Here is a 20218-nt window from a genome sequence, read left to right on the forward strand (position 1 = left end):
TAAATAAGCCTAAAATATTCTTACGTTTTTTAGGTATTTCACCTTTAGGTATCTACATATAAAATAATGGGCAGTGTAAATGAAAAATAACTAAAATAAGTTATAGCTCAGTGGGAAATGCACTGTAGTACATTAGGAAAACATCTATTAGTTAAAGCACTGCGACCACAGACCCACAGAATTAAATCTTGATTGATGCAGTGGAGAATAGTGATGTATATTTTTAGTGCTACAAAGTCACAGGCTGTGACAGAAAGCACTGTGAATATGCAAGTCAATTTTTTATACTTGCATTACACACAGGGTAAGATACAATGCTGCAAAATGTGTGAATAGTTTTACAATAAAATGGTGCTTTCAAAATGTAGGTTTTAATAATACCAGACCACATGTAATGCAGTTTTTTTTTTTACATAACTGTCCCTTCAACACCTCTTTAGGGGCACAAAGGGCAGTGTAAATTCAGTCAAAATTAAAAGAAAGAACTTTTCAGCCCAGTAGTTAACTCTTTGCACTTCAACTCAAAACAACACACATCTTTGTCTTCACAAAGAGCCAGTACTGCTCCCAAGCATCCTTTACACTGGAAGATTACCAGCATTTGCTTTTCATTCAGGCAAACAGCTGATAACGATCTCAATTAGCCATCCCAAAACAGCAGATGGCTGTCTTTTTACAGGGACCCACAGTTTGAAGACCTCTGTTCTAGAGTAACATAAGCTTATAACCTATCTAATCCACAAAATATATCTCTTATAGGGTACCAGTGCTCAAGAATGTAGAGTGTCTTACGGTGTTAGGATCCATTATGATGGCAATGGACTGTTCGTACAGGAGAACATGATAGCAATCTTTTATTTAATCTTTTGGTTGTGAATGTGAATCAATCACCTGATCATTTAAATGTATTAGATCTTACTTGGCACTGTTTATTTGGGCAAAAATCCCCCTCTACTAGGTTTTTGGCATGCTGACTTTATTTAAAAATATTGCAAACTATACGTTTTTTCACAGTATTGCTGTGACTGATTCCTGTTAACTAAACATCATTGTAGTCTGCTAGTAACTATGACTTAATGCTTTGTATTCTTCATTCGACTACCTGAAAGCATATCTTCTTTGTTTATCACACTTGTTTATCTCATCCTAATAACTCTATTTCAGCTAATAACAAATGTAACCCATCAATGAATGTCTTACGTATAACAACTGTAGAATGTCCTCCATTTCATTTCTATCTGCCTAAACCTCATGTGCATTCGATTTAGATTTTGGTGCAAGTGGGGAGTCACCACCACCTCTGCCAGAAAGGACACCTGAATCATTTGTATTAGCAAGTGAACAGAGTGAGTCTTGCATTTTGCTTTTTAACATTTGATTGTTTGTATCCAATTCCTTTGGTAGTTTCAATGGCATAACTGTCAAAGCTGGGGGGAGGGTTGTAAACGGTAGGTCTTAGGCACAATTTATTTTAAAGTCTTGATAATTTGAGTGTTAAAACACGTTATAAAAACTGAAGATATGTAGGTATTCAGTTGAACACACACCTCGTATTTGAACAACTTAAAAGAAGAGGAAGCTCCATGAAAAAGAACCTGATACACTAACAAGATTATCCTTATACAATAGGTAGACTCCAATAGTCTGTTATCTAGAGCTCCATTTTCTGTAGTTTTGCCTCTTAGTAGATAGAGGACAGACATTTCAGCTTCACCCTAGGGAAAATTTCTGAAAGGAGGGGGAGCTTGTGGTAAAATTATTTGAATAACAGAGGAGAATCATATGAAATTGAAGGAGGAGATAGAGGTTGTGTAGAATGATCCCAGATCCAAAGAAGAGGACATGGACAGATGAGCCATCTGGATGTTCAAGTTTTGGAGTTCTTAGAAGCACCAGGTTTGTGTTTTTTAGTTGGTAAATTAGAGAAAATATAGGTGAAGCTCAATGCCGTTGATCCATTGTTGAAACTGTATGATAGAACTGCAGATGGTAGTAAAGAAAGTTCGACTTCTCAAAAACCCCAAACTTTGGGTCGTGTAGATTCTATATTATGTATATATTCCTTGATGTGCCTGCCCTAGTTTTAAGGGGCATTTACTTCCTTCAGTGTCTTTTGTTGTCATGTATAATGAGATATGCCTGAGCAAGATGAGATATGGCAATACGTCGATTTAATCAGAATAAGATTCAGTTGGTGAAAACATAGCCTGATACTTAACCCTTTAGGGCAATAACTCTCTTCCAATTGCATGTCAGAGTATACATGGACATCCCAAAACATTTGGCAATGCGTGTACAAGTGACAAAATGATAAACCCCTCTCAGAGGACAGCAGACTATCTGCTTCACTACTTACTTTCACCAAGGCACTTAATATCCTATCTATTCAAAGAATCATTGCATGGAAATCTTAATGTAATACCATCTTCTTTAAGTTCTCTATTGTTGGGGGGGTGTGGCCTGACCGCATGGCTGCCAGAACATGACCTCCAGAGCTCTTGCTCAGCCAAGAGGTTTTCGCCCTTACATCCTGCAAAATCCTGCTTAAAGTGATGCATTTTTTTAAACACCAGTTATGTCAATTGTCAAATACAATGCTGAGCTCTGTAACCCAGAGACAGACTGCCACATGTTACACATAACATATTGCTTTGACTTTTAGTATATACATTATGCAGAACTGAAATAAAAAAGAAACAACCTCCCATCCCCCCTGCACTGTCTTTGCATCACACTGATAATAACACAAATTCGTCTGCACATAAAGAAACATTATCCGCAAGACCGTAGAGGTCCAGAACCACAACTCCTGCCATACTTAACCCTCAACTGCGACATCCCTCACAGTAGGGTGTTCTAGGTCCAAACCCAGATACGTGGCCACCTCTTCCAGATCTTAAAATGCTTCAACAGGCACCCTCGTGCCTGAAAGATCGGAACCTCCAGACCCATATTGAAATCTAAACCATTCTTCCACGCCAAAACTGAGGTGGAGCTCCAGCCTTCCACTTACGGGCAATGTCCCGTTTAGCCAGCGCAAAGCCCAGTAGCATCAGATGGCACTTATAAATATTCCCCCTCCATTACATGTAACAGCACCAATTTTGGGGAGTACGGGAGCTCCCAACCCAAGACCTCAGCAAGGCCAGTCAAAACCCCCCGCCAGAACCTTTGAAGCACCGCGTACTGCCAAATTGTGTGAAACAGTCTACCATCTGCAGAGCCACATCGTAGGCACACCGGGGTCTCTATGAAGCCCGCCCTCCAGAGCCTGATGTGAGTATAATATACACGGTGAAGATAATTAAATTGGATCAACTGAAGGCACATGGCTATTGCCGCTCCTCGAGGGGACGCAAACGCTTCCGTCCAGTCCTTCTCATCCAGGGGGACCAAGGTCATCCTTTCACCTCACCCTAAGTTTATCTAATGCAGTGGGGTAATTTGGCCCCAAGTGTTTGATATATCTTGGAAATTTTATAGTCTCGAAGGTCACCCATAAATACTTTGGTTTCAACAGGACTAAACTCTGGAAGAGACTCCCACTCCACAATACTGGGCAGGATGGCGTGTCTAAACTGCAAGTATTTGAAAAATTGTGTTTTAGGCATCTGATATTCATGCTGGAGATCCTGGAAAGATTTTTAAGACCGTGCCACGCTTAACGTCCCCTAGGGTAGAGATCCCAATGTTATCCCAGTCTTGGACACCCCTCAAGCCCGCAAGTTGTGGCAATCTACCATTGGACCAAAGGGGAGTCTTCTGTGTCAGCCTGCCCTTGTGGTGGACAGCGGTGTGTTGCGGATAGAAGCCGAATATAAGACCATATGTAAGGAATAGGATCCCATCTGGTACTGCTCCACTGCATATGCAGGATCAGAGCGATTCCCATACCACCATTCGTTCAATATCAGGAGTTGCGAGGCCACATAGTAGGACAGGACGGCCGAGGTGGCCAGCCCACCACAATACGTGGACTGAAAACACGTCCGTAGTGCTACCCTGGGTGCCCTTCCTGCTCAAAGATACTGTCCCAGGACCAAATTAACCTGGCGGAACCAAGAGGGCCTAACAGGGAATGGATGATTCTGTGATTGCCGACCGACCTGGAAGAGAAAGGGGCATATGAGACCATGTTCTCAACCGCGCCCAAACCGATGGTACATTATGATCCCAGGACTCCCCCGAGGAATCAGACAGAAAACCCCCCAGCTATTTCATATCGACCGCAGTTACCTGCACCGCAGCGGCCCAGGTGCCCAATGTCCACAGTACGGACTTACTCTCGTTCGTAAATAGACCGGAGGTCTCCCCGAACATTTCCATAATACGCAGCAATCTAGGGCCCGTCCTATTGACTTCAATCAAAGAGAAAAGAACATCGTCTGCGTAGAGTGCGATATGGTCCGATAGTCCCTGTGCCCATTCGAAGCCCGCTACTTGTGCGTCAATCTGCAGCCAAGGGCTCCATCGCGAGGGCAAAATGGAAATGGCGACGGCAGGCACCCCTGACTGGTACCCCGCCCAATAGGAAAAGTGAAGGAAGCAGCTGCTGCAACCTGGACGGATGCCGTGATATGTGTATAAAGAAGTTTTAAATAGGCCAAGAAGCTTGGACCCTAATTAAAATTATTCAAAAGCGCAAAGAGATACGTCCAACTAAGGAAATCAAGAGCCCTATCCATATCCGCCAAGAGAAGAGCCGCTGGCATCTCCATCCTCCGAATCGAGTCTATAGCGATGTGCGCCCGCTGAATTTTGTGCCGTGTTGCCCGTTGAGGCATGAAGCCCGCCTGGTCCGGATGGACCAGCGAGGTGATATGGGAGTAAAGGCTAGTGGCCAAGGCCTTGGCCAAAATCTTGGCCTCCATATTTAGCAGCGAAATGGGGCGCTATGAAGAGTGTTGGTCCGGAGAATGGCCTGGCTTTTGCAACACGACCACCTCGGCATGTCTCCAGTACCTTGGAAGGCACCCACGCTCCCACGCCTCCTCCCCAAGCCGAAAAATATCTCTTAAAGAAATCATAGGGGAATCTGTTGGGCCTTCCCAGAATTAAGTTCCCCTAATGCCATACCCAGTTCCTCCACCGTGAGTGGGAGATCCAATTCCGCCCGAGCCTCATCGGAGAGAGGCCAGTGCGGAAGATTCAAAATAAATTGTCGGACCATGTCCTTTGACAAGGACTCCCGTGGAGCAACGATTAAGCAATTTACTGGACTTATCGCCCCATTGATAGATCCTACTACGAGACGCCAGCCATGCAAAACGAGCCTCATCCAGCAATAAGTCTGCATGTGTTTGTCTCAAAGATGTGCCACCCCCACTGGGCCAAACAGGATGTCTCAGGAGCCCCCACACACTCACTCCACTCGCGGCCCGACCTGGCCGCCTGCTCCAACAGTGGGGAGGAAGGCCATGGCCCCACCGGAGATGGCTCCTCCACCCAAGGCCGAATGGACCACAGTGCGGCACCCAAAGCTACTCCAACACCCCCAAATTTGCACGCGGCCCGATATGACTGCCGATAGTACGCCAGTACAGTTGGGGGTAGGGGGATGGTGTAGGACTCCGCACACAGCTGGGAGCCCTCGGTGTAGAAGCCGACCACAACACTCAGACACCCCCAAAGTGCGTCACCTCTCCACGCTTGTGACCTGATCCTTCCACCGATGTGAGGGCAGGGGTATAAGGGCAGGGTCCTCGCGCACCCCCAAGACAGGCTAGCTGAGGGCTCCACAGAAGCGATGGATCCCTTGAGGCCTGAAAGCGGCAGATCTCTGTAAGGATATGAGGGGAGGGAGGAGGGCTCTTTGCCGGTACACAAAGCCACTTTACCCCTCCATAACGGGTCACCAGCACAGTGTCCTTCACCACTCCCCTACAAGCAGGGACCCACTACCGGAGACCGATAGCGGCACCAAGGGGCAAACCCCGGAGATCCCCCGCACAGAGGCAGGCTGAATCACGCACGTCTTCCCTGACGTGCGTCACCACACTACCAATCTCACCCCCCCTCCTCCTGCATTCTCACCCCCGCCCCCCACCCCCCTTCCTCCAGCATATGGCCCAATCCGACCACGGGAGCGAGGATAGGACAACAGGAGCGGTGTTCACATACACCCCCAGGATCTACTGGCCAGGAGTCCCAGCGGAGCAACGGACATCCAGAGCCCATGAAAGGCAGAACTCCGTAGGGACAATGGGGGAGGGTCGCTCTGCAGACACACCCCCTCCGTAGCAGGACATGGGGGGCTGCTGCAGTGCCTGAAACCAGGGGCCGGGGGGGACTGCAGCGGAGCACCCGTGACTGGCCTGGTGGAGGAGCGGGAGCGGCTGGCTCTGTGGGGCGCTCCGCCCTGGTTTGTGGCTTTGGAGACTGGGGGCTGCATCTTCAAGGGCGCTGGCGCATACTGTGGAGCTGCTCTGGGGGTGATGCTACCCTGTAACCAGTGAGGGTGCCTGCCTCTAAAACGCTGCTGAGACGCCGCACGTTCCATGGGTTGATAAATGGAACTGCGTGCTCAGGGTAGAGGACATCGGTACATTTTTGGCTGGCCACTGTGGACTCGGGAGAGACTGCTTCAGATTCCTTGAGGGTGGATCTTCTGGCAGCTATCCAGGGATCACGCATGGCACTGGAACATCAAATAAAAGCAGTGTCGATAGATGTAAATCTTCTGAGACTGATCTACGAAAAGTCTCTGACAAGGTGACCAATGCTGAAACTAATATTGAAACCCTGCAGGGGGAGGTAGCTACTTTGAACCTTCAGATGCCCACAATGACTAACACGTTGTGGAGCTGGGCAAGAGAGCGACGACAATTAGGGTAGCGCCCTTCGCAGTGACATTGGGTGTGGGTTTTCTTGAGAAAGTGGAGGGCTAGTCTTCAAACGTTTCTTGGAAGACTGGATTAGATCATCTCTGCAGTCATTGGGCCTTTCTGATATCTTTTTAATTGAGTGGGCCCACAGGTCCTCACCCCCCCTACCCCCCCCCCCCCGCCCTTCTGGGCCGTCTTTGCTAAGGTACTCCGTTATCGAGAAAGACTGCATTTTGAGAGCGTCTCTAGAACAGGAAGTCCCTCAATTTGAAAACTGTATCATAACTATCTTTCCGCATTACACAAAACTGGTTCAGGAACAGGGCAAGTCCTTCTTGGCCGACAAACTTAGAGCAATGGGCTTGAGAGATCTAGTATTGTATCCAGCTAAGTTGAAAATTCTGCACAATCATCAAGCCCATGTTTCAGGCATATGAGCTGCAGATTACACACTATGCATAGATGGCCACCTAGTGTTGGGCCTGGATGTTTGCAGTTTGTTTTGTTGTAGAAAAATCTTTCGGAGTCACAGGATAGTTGACTCCTCCTTAGGATGATACTGCGCATGGGCATCTGCTCCATCCCCCAGATTGTTTTTTTCTGCCACCGGGCTCGGATGTGTTTCCAGCGCTCCGTGTTGGAACCGATTTCCTTCGGTGCGCAATCCTCACTAAACTACAAAACTTCGTTTCGAACGCTTTCCAGTCAACGCTAATCTTCAAACATCGAGGATCTCGATTCCGGTCGACGGCCTTCGGGCCTACCTAGGCCTCAACTCCAGCTCATGGAAAGGACGCCATTTAAGAAGAGTCCTCAATGTGGGTCGAAGTTTCCCCACACCGACCTGCATTAGGTGAGTAACCTCTGTCTATCTCTGGAGCACTAGGCGAAAGATTGTTCAGCTTGTGCCTCTTTCCACTCCAAAAAGACTATCTGGGACCGAAGAGCGAGGAGAACAATGGCTCAAGATCTTCAGCTCCGATTCTGGACGACATCTTCGAGGAGGGCGTCAACGTTCCTGAACAGCATGGCGTTGACAGCAGCTCCGAAGCAGACGATTCCGAAGTCGAGGACATCACTCCAGCGCAGCGGGTCGTAAGTAAGACAGTCGACCCGACCCTTCCTTGACACAGAAGGCCCCGGTCACACCCTTGCCCTCCAGCTCGGGTGCACACCGTCAAACTGCTTCCACTGCCCCACCTTCGGGCACGGCTAAGAAGCTAACCAAGCCTTCAGGCGACTCGAGCTCCAGTCAACCTTCACGCGGTGCTGGCGCACACATACCGGCACCGAAAAAGACAACGGCCCGACATCCAAGCTATCCGCACCGAAGCACACCACTACTCCTTTGGCACCGAAACCCAGGCCGGAACCAAGCAAGTCCGCTTCGGATTCCAAAACCACACCGGAACCGAAAAAATTATCGGATCCGAAAAGGTCATCGGATCCAAAAACCATACCGGAACCGAAAAAACACTTGGAACAGAAAAAAGCTTTGGAGCCGAAAAAGACGGCTGCCTCTCCAATCAAAGACATTGCCAAGAAACCAAAACAAGCCATCTCGGTGCACAAGACTTCCTCCGCACCAAAAGATCAATCCCCTGCAGTGGATTTATCCTACCAAGACCCTGCTCAAAAAACTCTGGCCAAGGGCCCAATCACTGGACACCTAGTTTTGGCTCCACAAAAGCGACCACTGGACACACAAGCTCCGCATTCAAAGAAGGACATGGCTACCTCTCCTTAAGACTACCTTTCCCTTCTCTCTCATCTGTACCATCACCACCATCACCACCACCACAGCATTCTCCAGCATGCCCTATCACACCACACAGGGATGATGGCTCTGACGAAATGGGGGGTAACACACCTGATCCAACAACGCCCACAGGATCCCCAGACCCATGGAACAATTATACCACCCCAGATGTCCCTCAGGATGACATATACCCCTCAAGGCCTTCCCCACCAGAAGACACTATAGGGTTTAATGAATTAATTCACAGGGCTGCACATTATCATGGTGTAGACATTTATACAGACCCTGTTGAGGAAGACTTCCTTATGGATACATTCGATAATGCACAAAGGTCTTCATCCATCTTGCCCATGCTTAAAGGAGTGATCAAGCATTCTCCTGAAGTCTTCAAAGACCCAGTCAGAACTTGGGTCATTAACCCTCGGATGGAGAAAAAATAAAAAGCTGCCCGATCAGACCCAGCATATATTAAAGGCCCAGTACCACTAGACTCACTTGTAGTTTCCAACGCATGCAAGAGAGCAAACTCGCAAACATCGGGTGAGGCTGCACCACCAGATAAAGAGTCAAAGCTACTTGACGCATCAGGCAAAAGAACAGCGTCTCAAGCAGCAAACGTGGCGTATCTCAAATACACAGGCACTGACAGGGCACATTACGATGAGCTAGAGTCACTAATGAGGCACCTCCCCGACAAGTACAAGGATAGAGCAAACGAGCTCATCCAGGAGGGGAAAAACATCACAAACACCTCTATTAGGTGTGCCCTAGATGAAGCAGACACGGCCTCTAGGGCAGTTAACACCAGCATCTTGCTACGCAGACACGCCTGGCTGCACATATCAGGGTTCAAACCCGAGGTACAAAGCGCCATTCTTAACCAACCCTTTGACGAACAACACCTATCTAGAACTGAGGTAGATGTATCATTAGAGAAAATGAAAAAAGATACAGACCCCGCCAAATCTATAGGAGCCCTGCAGTTGCAGACTCCCAGACGTTCATTTCGTCGCTCAAACTAACGAGGTGCCACCAGGGGATATACTTCAGACACAGCTTCTACCTCGTACAAAGCCCCTACACAGTCTACCTACAGTAAAGGCTACCAAAGGGGTGGGTACAGGGGTAACGATAACAAAGGCAGAGGCAAAAAAAAAAAAAAAACGCTCTGCCTCTACCCCTTCCCAATGACTCCCTTCCCCTTCCCCCGCCTCATTCCACTCCTGTTTGGGTAAGACTTCAACAGTATCTGCCAGCCTGGGAAAACATCACATCAGACAGGTGGGTGCTCCAAATAATTCAATCAGGTTATTGTCTGGAACTAACAAGTACCCCCCCCCCCCCCCCCTCCCCAAACATACCACCCAAGCAACGTCCAATGTCACAGAACATTTCACATTGGTAATATCCCTCCTGCAGAAAAATGCAATAGAAATAGTTCCAAAGCATCAGAAAAACAAAGGAGTATATTCCCTATATTTCCTAATACCAAAGAAGGACGGATCTCTAAGACCCATCCTAGACCTCAGACCTCTAAACATTTACATTCAGTCGTATCCTTTTCATATGGTCACACTACAACAGGTCCTCCCATTACTGGTATTAAACGACTTCCTTGTCACTCTAGATCTCAAGGACGCCTCCTTCCATATTTCCATCCACGCAGCACACAGAAAATATCTCAGATTTGTGCTAGACGGACAACACTACCAGTTCAAAGTGCTCCCATTCGGAGTCACAACAGAGTCAAGGGTGTTTACCAAATGCCTAGCAGTAGTAGCAGCACACCTTAGAAGACAGCACATTCACGTCTTCCCATACCTGGACGACTGGCTCATAATAGCCAGGTCATAAAGACAGTGTGTGCAAAACACTCAAGCTACTATTAAACTGCTTCACGACTTGGGATTCACTGTAAATTACGTCAAATCGCACCTGCACCCCTCGCACATACAACGATATCTCGGCGCTACAATAAACACCCAATTAACACTAGCTTATTCCTCTCCAGCCAGGATAACAAGTGTACAAACTCTCCTAACAAAATTCAAACCGCAACACTCGCTACCAGCTCGAGATATGCAAGATGCCATCATAGGAATGATGGCATCTTGCATATCTGTAGTACCTCACGCAAGATTGCAAATGCGTCCACTCCAAGAGTGCCTAGCACGCCAATGGAACCAGGCTTGAGGTCACTTAACAGACCTAGTGTTGGTAGACGGTCGGACTCATCGTTCTCCTCAATGGTGGAACACCAAAAGCCTTTCCAAGGGACGACCGTTTCTAGAGCCAGTTCCCCAAATAGTCATGACAGCTCTCCGGCTGGGGAGCCCATCTACTGTATCACACCATGCAGTGCAGGTGGACACTGCAACAAAAGTTACTCCATATCAATCGAGCCGTGTTTCTAGCTCTGAAAGCATTTCAAACTCAAGTGTCAGGCAATGCTGTCTTAGTCCGCACATACAATACGACGGCTATGTACTACATAAACAAGGGGGGACACACTCTCTGCAGCTCTGTTAGCACGGCAGATATGGAGATGGACAATACCGCTAAAAATCTTCCTCTTAGCCCAACACGTTCCAGGAGTACAAAACGCTATCGCAGATCTGCTAAGTCGACAAACAAAGCAGATCCACGAGTGGGAACTTCACCCAGAAGTTCTTCATCCGTTCTTCCAAATGTGGGGACAACCTCAGATAGACCTCTTTGCCACCCACGAAAACGCAAAATGCCCAAACTTTGCCGCCAGATACCCACACCCATTGTCCAAGGGCAATGCAATATGGATGAACTGGTCAAGACTATTTGCGTATGCTTTTCCTCCTCTCCCACTACTTCCGTTAGTGGTGCGCAAACTACAACAACATTCCTTGACACTCATTCTAGTCGCTCCAACTTGGGCCAGACAACCGTGGTACACCACGCTGCTGCAAATATCTGTGGTGCCACATCAAAAACTAAATCTATCTCCATGCAGAACCATGGAGAGATCAGACACCCGGACCCAGCTCAGCTCAACCTAGCGATCTGGCTCCTGAGGTCATTGAGTTTGGTTACCTCAACCTTCCTCCAGAATGCATGAACATCATTAAAGAAGCTAGACGTCCCACTACCAGAGCATGTTATGCTGCTAAGTGGAAACGCTTTCGCATATACTGCCAAAACAACCAAATAGATCCCTTAGACGTGTCTATCCAACACATCATAGGATATCTATTACACCTTCAAAAGTGTAACTTAGCCTATACGTCTATCAGACTACACCTTGCTGCCATTGCAGCATACTTACAAAACAGACAACATCTGTCTCTTTTTACAGTACCAGCTATTAAAGCTTTCATGGAAGGGCTCAAAAGAATATTTCCTCCCAGAACGCCACCAGCACCAGGGTGGAACCTGAACCTTGTTCTTACAAGGTTAATGAGTCCTCCCTTTGAACCATTACATAAATGTGAATTTCAATTCCTAACTTAGAAAGTAGCTTTCCTGGTAGCAATTGCTACTTAGGGTTAGTGAACTACAAGCATTTACCATTCAAGAACCCTTTTTGCAAATGCATCATAACAAAGTGGTTCTTCGTACTAATCCTAAATTCCTGCCTAAAGTCATTTCACCATTCCATCTAAATCAATCCGTTGAGCTGCCCGTATTCTTCTCGCAGCCTCAAACAGTCGCAGAAAGGGCTCTACACACCTTAGACGTTAAAAGAGCTCTGCTGTACTATATCGAAAGAACACAATCGTTTCGTAAAACAAAACAACTTTTTGTGTCTTTTTCGCCGCCGCATAAAGGCAACCCTATATCAAAATCGGGGATCGCAAGATGGATAGTTAAATGCATACAAATTTGTTACCAAACAGCAAAACGCACGTTAACAATTCCTCCAAAAGCCCACTCAACTAAAAAGATAGGGGTTTCAATGGCATTCTTAGGGAACATCCCCTTAGATGACATATGCAGAGCAGCTACATGGCTTACACCGCACACATTCACAAAGCATTATTGTGTAGATGTACAAACTAAACAAGCCACTGTGGGCCAGGCTGTATTAAAAACACTGTTTCAAACAACTGCAACAGACACGGGTGGTCGCCGCTAGGTGTGGGTACTGCTATACAATCTATGCATAGTGTGTAATCTGCAGCTCATATGCCTCGAACGGAAAATGCTACTTACCAGTATGCATCTGTTCTGGCATGTAGAGCTGCAGAGTTGCACACGCCCACCCGGCTACCTTTATCTGTTCCAGTATTATCTTAATTAGATACAAATCACATGGACATCACTACTTCTTGTACAGCTCCATCACTTCCCTAATGGTGAAAAACAATCTGGGGATGGAGCCGATGCCCATGCGCAGTATCATCCTAAGGAGGAGTCACCTATCCTGTGACTCCGAAAGACTTTTCTACAACAAAACAAACTGAAAACATCCGGGCCCAACACTAGGTGGCCATCTATGCATAGTGTGTAACTCTGCAGCTCTACATGCCAAGAACAGACACATACTGGTAAGTATCATTTTCCTTTCTTGACGGAACCGAAGATGTTTGAATGACTTGAGGCTAGGGATGGTGCTACTACCATTGGTGGTGGTCCCAATTGACAACGGAAATGGGGAATGCACCCGCACTGGTACTGATACTCTGAATTTGTTTATCTTGGGCTCTGATAAACTAGTATTGGGGAGGATGGAGCAATGCATTTGACACTTCCGCCATCCTCTTAGGAGGGTGGAATGTCACTTGCGCAGTCATCAGTTGTTTCTGCCTTTTGGGCCCAGTCCCATGTCTAAGGTGATTCTGGACACTGCTATTACAGGGGTGGGAGCATGGAGAGTTGAGTGGGTCAGAGTAGGCAACATCATGAGGTGTTTTACTGATTGAACTGTTGGAGGCGTATTCGGATGGGAAATGGCGACTCATGAAAATGTTAGGTTCATGTGTTTTTCTCTGCTGAGTCTTGATTGGTATGTTGTGGCTGCATGGTACACGTATGCTTGAGGTATGCTGGATTCTGGTTGGTCTTTTGTGCTACACAAGGGTGTCATTTAAATAGGGGAATGTAAATTAGGGTACCTGGCTGGGGACATGTCTGGTTCTTTGCTTCTGTTAGTAGGTCCCCCTTGGACCAACTGGGGTGTTGTCCATCCTGAGAGGACTGTGGGTGGGCTCCTGTTAGTACTATGGATGCCCGAGGGAGAGTGGGGAATGGGAAGTTTGTTTCTCAAGTTTTATGAGTAAGGGGTTCTGGTTGTTACAAGGATGTTGTAGCCATTTCAACATGTGAGCATTTCAGTTCCCATTGTGTGGTAAATGGGAATTTGGATTGCCACGCCTCAAACAGGGCACTAAACCTAGGATGACAGCTAGGTTGGTCGAAGTTGTCTCAACTGGGATTCAGTGATGTCTGGAGGTGCACTCACCTGGGGTGCCGGTTATATACCCGTCACTCAGCCACACATGGTACATTTTGCAGGTTGGGTCGAATTGCAGATGCAACAGACAGCTGCAAGGGTACAGGGGGGTAGTACATCTTACATGATATGTATCTGAACATGCACCGGTTGCATGCTGATTCCAATTGAGAGGAAGCCCCCCCCGATTCCCCTACTCATGGAGATTCTCTTCTGAGATACTGCAGGACCAGGTGGGTAGGGAAACTATAGCGGAGCCCCTGACAGACTATATAGACGTAAACTGGATGACCGCCCAGAGCCGTGCAACCGAATGGGAGGCACTGAAAACTATGCTAAGGGGTAGAAGTGTGGGTCTTGCGTGTGGTGTGTGACGCACAATACAGACAGAACTCCTTAATAAGGAGGAAACCCTGACAGCCTTACAGAGGCCGTTGAGTGGGGTGGAGTGTGGACCGGAAACTGAAACAGAGCTGTTGCGACAGGTAACATAAACTTGGGAAAGGGAAACAGTCGGTACACCGTGGTCTGACACACATGTGTTCCGTTCTACCATGCTTGCCTTAACCACGCATAAGCCGTCACCATGCATATGCATGGTTGAGGCAGTGCGTGGTCGAGCGGCTGTAGGACAAAAGCAGGAAAACGGTGCAGTGAGGTAAGTAGGGCTGTTTTTTTCCTTTTTTTTAGGGCTGGAAGGGGGTCGGGATATGTTTTAGGGCTGTGGGAGGGGTTAGGGTAGTTTATGGGACAGCGCGGGGTGGGGGTAGTGTAGGGTTTTAGGCCTTAAGGCAGTGGGAAGGGAATGGGTAGTTGGTGAAGTTTTTAGTGTTTGGGGAGTGGGGGGGGGTCAGGGTAGGTTTTAGGGCTGTGGAAGGGATTGGGTTAGTTTAAGAGACAACGTAGGGGTGGTCGGGGGGAGGCGGGGTAGTGGCAACCTTAGCCATACATATCCCTTTACCATTGATGCCTATACCACGAAATTTCATGGTAAAGGAATGCGTGGTAAAGGAATGTGTGGTTAAGACACATTTGTGGTTGGGCTGTATGGTAGAGGCAAGCGTGGTAAAACCATTCGTGTTTCTATCATACAGCCCGAGGGACAGGCTGAAGCATTACACATTGAAATCATATTGACAATGGCTTCATTGATAGGGAAGACTCTTGGCCTGGATCCTTCGAAATGGGTATCCCTGTACCCTGATACTCCACCTCACAGATCCCAGAGGGGACGAGGCACTAACCCAGAGTGACATATTGGAGGTATTTCGAGAACACTTGGAGCAGATGTACACTAGCCAGGTAACCCAGACTGTGAACACTTCCCCGAATATTTTACAGAAATACAGATCCCACATAATGCAGAGGGTAAAGTGGCAGAGCAGGAACTAGACTCAGCACTCACATTCGAGATGATTCAGCGGCCATAAAGTTTCTCTCAATGGGGAAGATGATGAGAAAGGATGGCTTCACGGTCGAATTTTATCAGACCTATAGTACAGTGGTGGCTCACCATCTATTCACGGTCCATGCAGAAGCACTAGCTAAAAGTACTACCAACATCATTGTGCGAAAATACCATAGCAAATATCTTGAAAACTGGTGCTGTGCGATCTGACCGACCTCCTATTGTCCAATCACAATGATCAATATAGACCTGAAAATCCTGTGTAAAGTTCTTGCATTGCAATTGTCACTGGTGATTGTCAGGTTGGTCCACCTGGACCAGTGTGTTTTCATACCCGGACGGAACACTACCATGAATATTAGGTGGTTATTGCAGGTCATGCATGAAGTGGAGGATAGTGAGTGACAATTAGCCATGGTACCCCTTGATATTGCAATGGTGTTTAATATTGTGAACTGGCGGTCCTAGAGGCAATGGGGTTTAAACCTTGATTTACAAACTGGGTGAGTTTGCTCTACGTGGAACCCTTGGCCAGTGTCAGTTTGAATAGTCTATGTTCCTCCCCTCTGTAGGTCCAGAGGGGAACACATCGGGTGCCTATTGTCGTCCCTGTTGTTCGCAATGGGATCCAGAGGCTCCGAAGAGAAATGGAGAGGTGGGGAATCAGAGTGGGAGGGTTGGACCATTTAAACTCACTCTATGTGGATGACACACTTTTTTACCTGTCGGCTCAGAGGAAATTGCCATTGCCTCTGGAGCGTTTTGACGCCTTTGGAGACATTTCAGGATTGCGTAGTAACACAAAAGTCTTTTATTCCCTCTGGATCGTCAGGACCCCACCACATTACCAGATTTGCCCTTGCATTGGTAAACTGACCAATTCCGATAATTAGGAATAATGGTGGCCCATGCGGTTCAGAAGCGGAAACAGTATAATATTGATCATGTGACAGAAGGCCTGACTAAGTCAGTACAATACCGGAACACGCTCCCCATGTACCTTATGGGACGGTGGCAGTGGCAAAGATAGTGTTCTTGCCACCCTGCCTATATATTCTACACCACTCATTAAACACATTACCAAGAACAGTCTTTAAACGTTTACACTTCTTATTAATAACTTTAGTGTGGGTGGAATTTAGGAGCAAAGTGCCATGAAAGACCCTTCAACTTCCTTTTGGAGGATGGGGGGGATTGGCACTGCCTAATATGGAAATGTACTTCCTAACAGAGGTGCAGCATGTAGCCCACTGGTTGTCAGATTGGAACAACTGGGAAAAGGATTTACTTGCAGATGACTCAAGGAAAGGAACGCTGATGCAGTTGCTACACGGGGGGTGTGAAGTGGAATCCCGCAGCTTATTACGTTTGAGGCGGCACAGGAGACTTCTGGTGTGGGTCGGGCCAGGTTTTATTGTGTTCAACTATTGTAGACATAGTGCACTATGTCTGGCCTTTGTACCCAGAAGTCCTGACTTCCTCTGAACGGTTTAAGATGCTATTGGAATTTGGCAGAGGTAGACACTTCGTTTCCCACTTGTATAGAGCCATGCTGTGACTTGGGAAGAAGAACTAAGTACACCACAAGAGGAAGCACAGTGTAAAGATATTTGCGCATTAGTCAAGTAGGGGACATGCAATGCGCGGTTCAAAATACTATATTTTGGTTACATACACCGCAGATATATCACCCTGGTGTTCCTGCATAAAATAAACCCTTTCAAAACACAGATGCCTTCAGTATCAGGGCAGACTAGCAACCTTTCTTCATCTAGCCTGTAAAATTCAGACAACTTCAAAAAATACATGCGATTGAAACAATCTAGTTTACTAGAACTTTGTTATAGAATAAATGGTTATTCAAATACTTAAAAAACAGAAAATCTGGTAGGCTAACCTTTTAGATGATTCTCGTCAAGAGTGCATGTTAAGGAGCTACTTTGTTGTTCTGCACACCTTTTCCAAGTAGGTTCCTTGACTTCCGCAATAGAGTAGAGACTAAATAGGTGTTCTATACTCAAATTCTTGTGGGTTAACTCCATTCCCATTCTATTCTTGAATTGGTTTTTTCAGGATATTTGTTAAAACGGTGATTTTGTGATGACCATCATTTCTTACTTGTATAGGATTACCTTTTTCTTTTCAAATGTGTACCTAATCTGATTGGCAACTCATAACCAGCTTTTTGTGGAGTCTCGTAAAGGTTGTATGCTTCATTTTCAGCACTAACATGTTGTTGTGAAGGCAATGTTATTTATCTTTCTGACCCTTTGGTGCTCCATTCTAACTTTTAGTATAGTTTTTACTGCCCTTGAATACTCACACAACAGCTCTTCTGCGTGACCGATGCCTGAAATGCTCTCTCCTGTGCTTAGGCATGTTCCTTCCCATCTTGGCCTACCCTGTACTTCATTGTCTCTCTTAAGCTGCACTGACTCAGGCCCCTTGCTCATTTGTTCTGTGCTTTTATAACAATGCCTCTATCCTTCATTCCACAGCCTTGTGGCCCTCGTCCTATTTGCAGTTATTGTGTCTGAGTGTGATGATATGAGGGATGGGGAAGTTACGAGCACAAACCATTTTCATTTTACAAAATGCAAAACTATTATTATTGTCATGCGGGTTTTTCTAGTTCACTACCTTGTGTAGCTATTCAGCCTTGCATGAATTGGATATCTTGTGTCGTCCTCCCCCCCCCCCCCCCCCCCCAAACCATTAGCCCGTACTATGTTTTCTATCTTCTCCTCCGCCAGTTCCTTTATGCTAAGAGCATACTGACTAGCTGTAACAAATTAAAGGCGAAATGATCAGATTGTTAATTGTATTAACCCTTTACATTTATTTGAAGGTAAAACTTAAGTAAACCAACATCACAAATTGCACTTCCATCAAACTAAAGACTTCTGTACCAATGTGTATATGTATGAAAAAATGTATCTGCTATTTGAATCTAGGTTGGCCTACAGAGGAGGCTCAAATTTCGCCTAATTCCTGTGACCCATTCACTCCTGTTAACATTTGATAACCATACAAATCATTTTCTCCTTGTCACTTTGTCCCAAACAAAATGTATATGAAGGTTTAGATCCCTTAGCCAACTATTAAATGTCCCATTAATCTTTATATATTGTAGAAACGTTGATAGTCAGGGGGAAAGAGAGCATTTTTCAGTGATTGGCTCATTCTGTTCTCGATACCCCTTTCTCCTCATAACATGGTGCATATTTTTTTTTGTTTTAAAGCGGAAGCTCCCAGGCTATTGTATGTACAAAATACGGATAGACGCAATCTACTTCCTAATTTGTGTTATGTGCCTCTTTTACTCTTGGTACCTATTTCAGGAAACACGCCAGCTTTCAGTCAATATAATTTATTAGCCAAAATAAGAAATACTACATTGAGCCTACATGAGGCCAGTACTTGTTTTAAAAATTAGAGCAATGAATATTCACTTTTGCTTTTTCTAACTTGTGAACATAAGCAGAAGTAAAGCTATAGATTGAGTACTACTTTCAGTTTTGCGCGCATTCACCCTCCGGGTTCCTTTTTTTTCCATAACAGATTTTATTAGCATACCTTCAGTTTCTGAATTGTCCAATGGATTGCATCATTATTTGGGGGATATATATATATATATATATATATATATATATATATATATATATATATATATATGTATATTCAATGAAAAAACCATACGTTTCACACCAATTATAGTTAGCTTGAAATATTACTGACACAAAACCATTGAAATTCCCACGTTATAGTTAGTTGGACTCACTATAACTTGCGCGCCTGCAATGCACTGCTGATGACGTCACATATTACATCACTCATGACATGGTCTGTGACATCACTCATGACATCACTGATGACACCATCCTTGTGACAGTGACAGACCTCCTTTCAGTGTAATATAACCCTTGAAACACATATTTAAAAATAGAAACTAACATTTTCAAAAAAATGGAGATACCCATACCAGTTACAACAACCAATTCTGTAATTCCACCATCTATATACACATCCACTCATTCACCAACAGTTCTATATAGTCACTCATACATATACTCACTCATCATATGTATTGATACACCTATACATCCTGTTACAGACCCACAGTCATCTAAAAGTTACTCACACACGCAAATAAACTATTGAACTTCCATTTATTTGTATATACAGCTATACACACACTACCACCTTACTTCTAAGGAAACTTACACATACTTAGTCTCTTAAACAGTCACTTATAGAAACACATACTTATTTAAACAGGAACTCTTACAATCTGTCACTCTCACATATACACATCAATACTCACATATACTAGATTAAAACATATGTCGTTACTGATAAAGACATCTAGTGAGACAGTTATTCACTCAGTAACACACACATATACACACTCATTCACCCATACAGTCCTGCACATATGCTGTCTTCAAAACACATACAAACAGTGAGTCAGTCACGAACCCATGCAGCCACTTATACACAAAGTGAAACACTTATACATACATATATTTCAATATTTAAAAGTTACTCGCTAATATATGTTTTCATTAAGATGCACTTAATAGGTCAGTTAACCAATCATTTTATTTTTAAATCCTTTTACATATACATATATAAAACGTATTTATTTTTAAAAAAGACACACATTCACTGGATGGTGTCATCAGTGATGTCATGAGTGATGTCACTGACCATGTCATGAGTGATGTAATATGTGACAGTGCATTGCAGGCGTGCAAGTTATAGTGAGTCCAACTAACTATAACGTGGGAATTTCAATGGTT

The 20218-nt window shown here is 45.5% G+C and overlaps 1 protein-coding gene across 3 annotated transcripts in view; it reads left to right on the top strand.

Moving 5' to 3' along the window:
- PTPN12 (protein tyrosine phosphatase non-receptor type 12) overlaps positions 1-20218 on the top strand; it is a 592849-nt gene that overhangs the window by 531327 nt on the left and 41304 nt on the right. For 2 of the 3 annotated variants that reach the window (XM_086967364.1, XM_086967366.1), the window contains one exon: positions 1269-1346. The exons of the other annotated variant lie outside the window; for it this stretch is intronic. In XM_086967364.1, the coding sequence (XP_086823490.1) occupies positions 1269-1346 (78 nt within the window). The remainder of the gene's footprint in view (positions 1-1268; positions 1347-20218) is intronic. 3 annotated transcript variants of the gene reach the window in all.

Source organism: Lissotriton vulgaris, chromosome 1_1 (assembly GCF_964263255.1).
Source record: "Lissotriton vulgaris chromosome 1_1, aLisVul1.2, whole genome shotgun sequence".
Lineage (NCBI taxonomy): Eukaryota > Metazoa > Chordata > Amphibia > Caudata > Salamandridae > Lissotriton > Lissotriton vulgaris.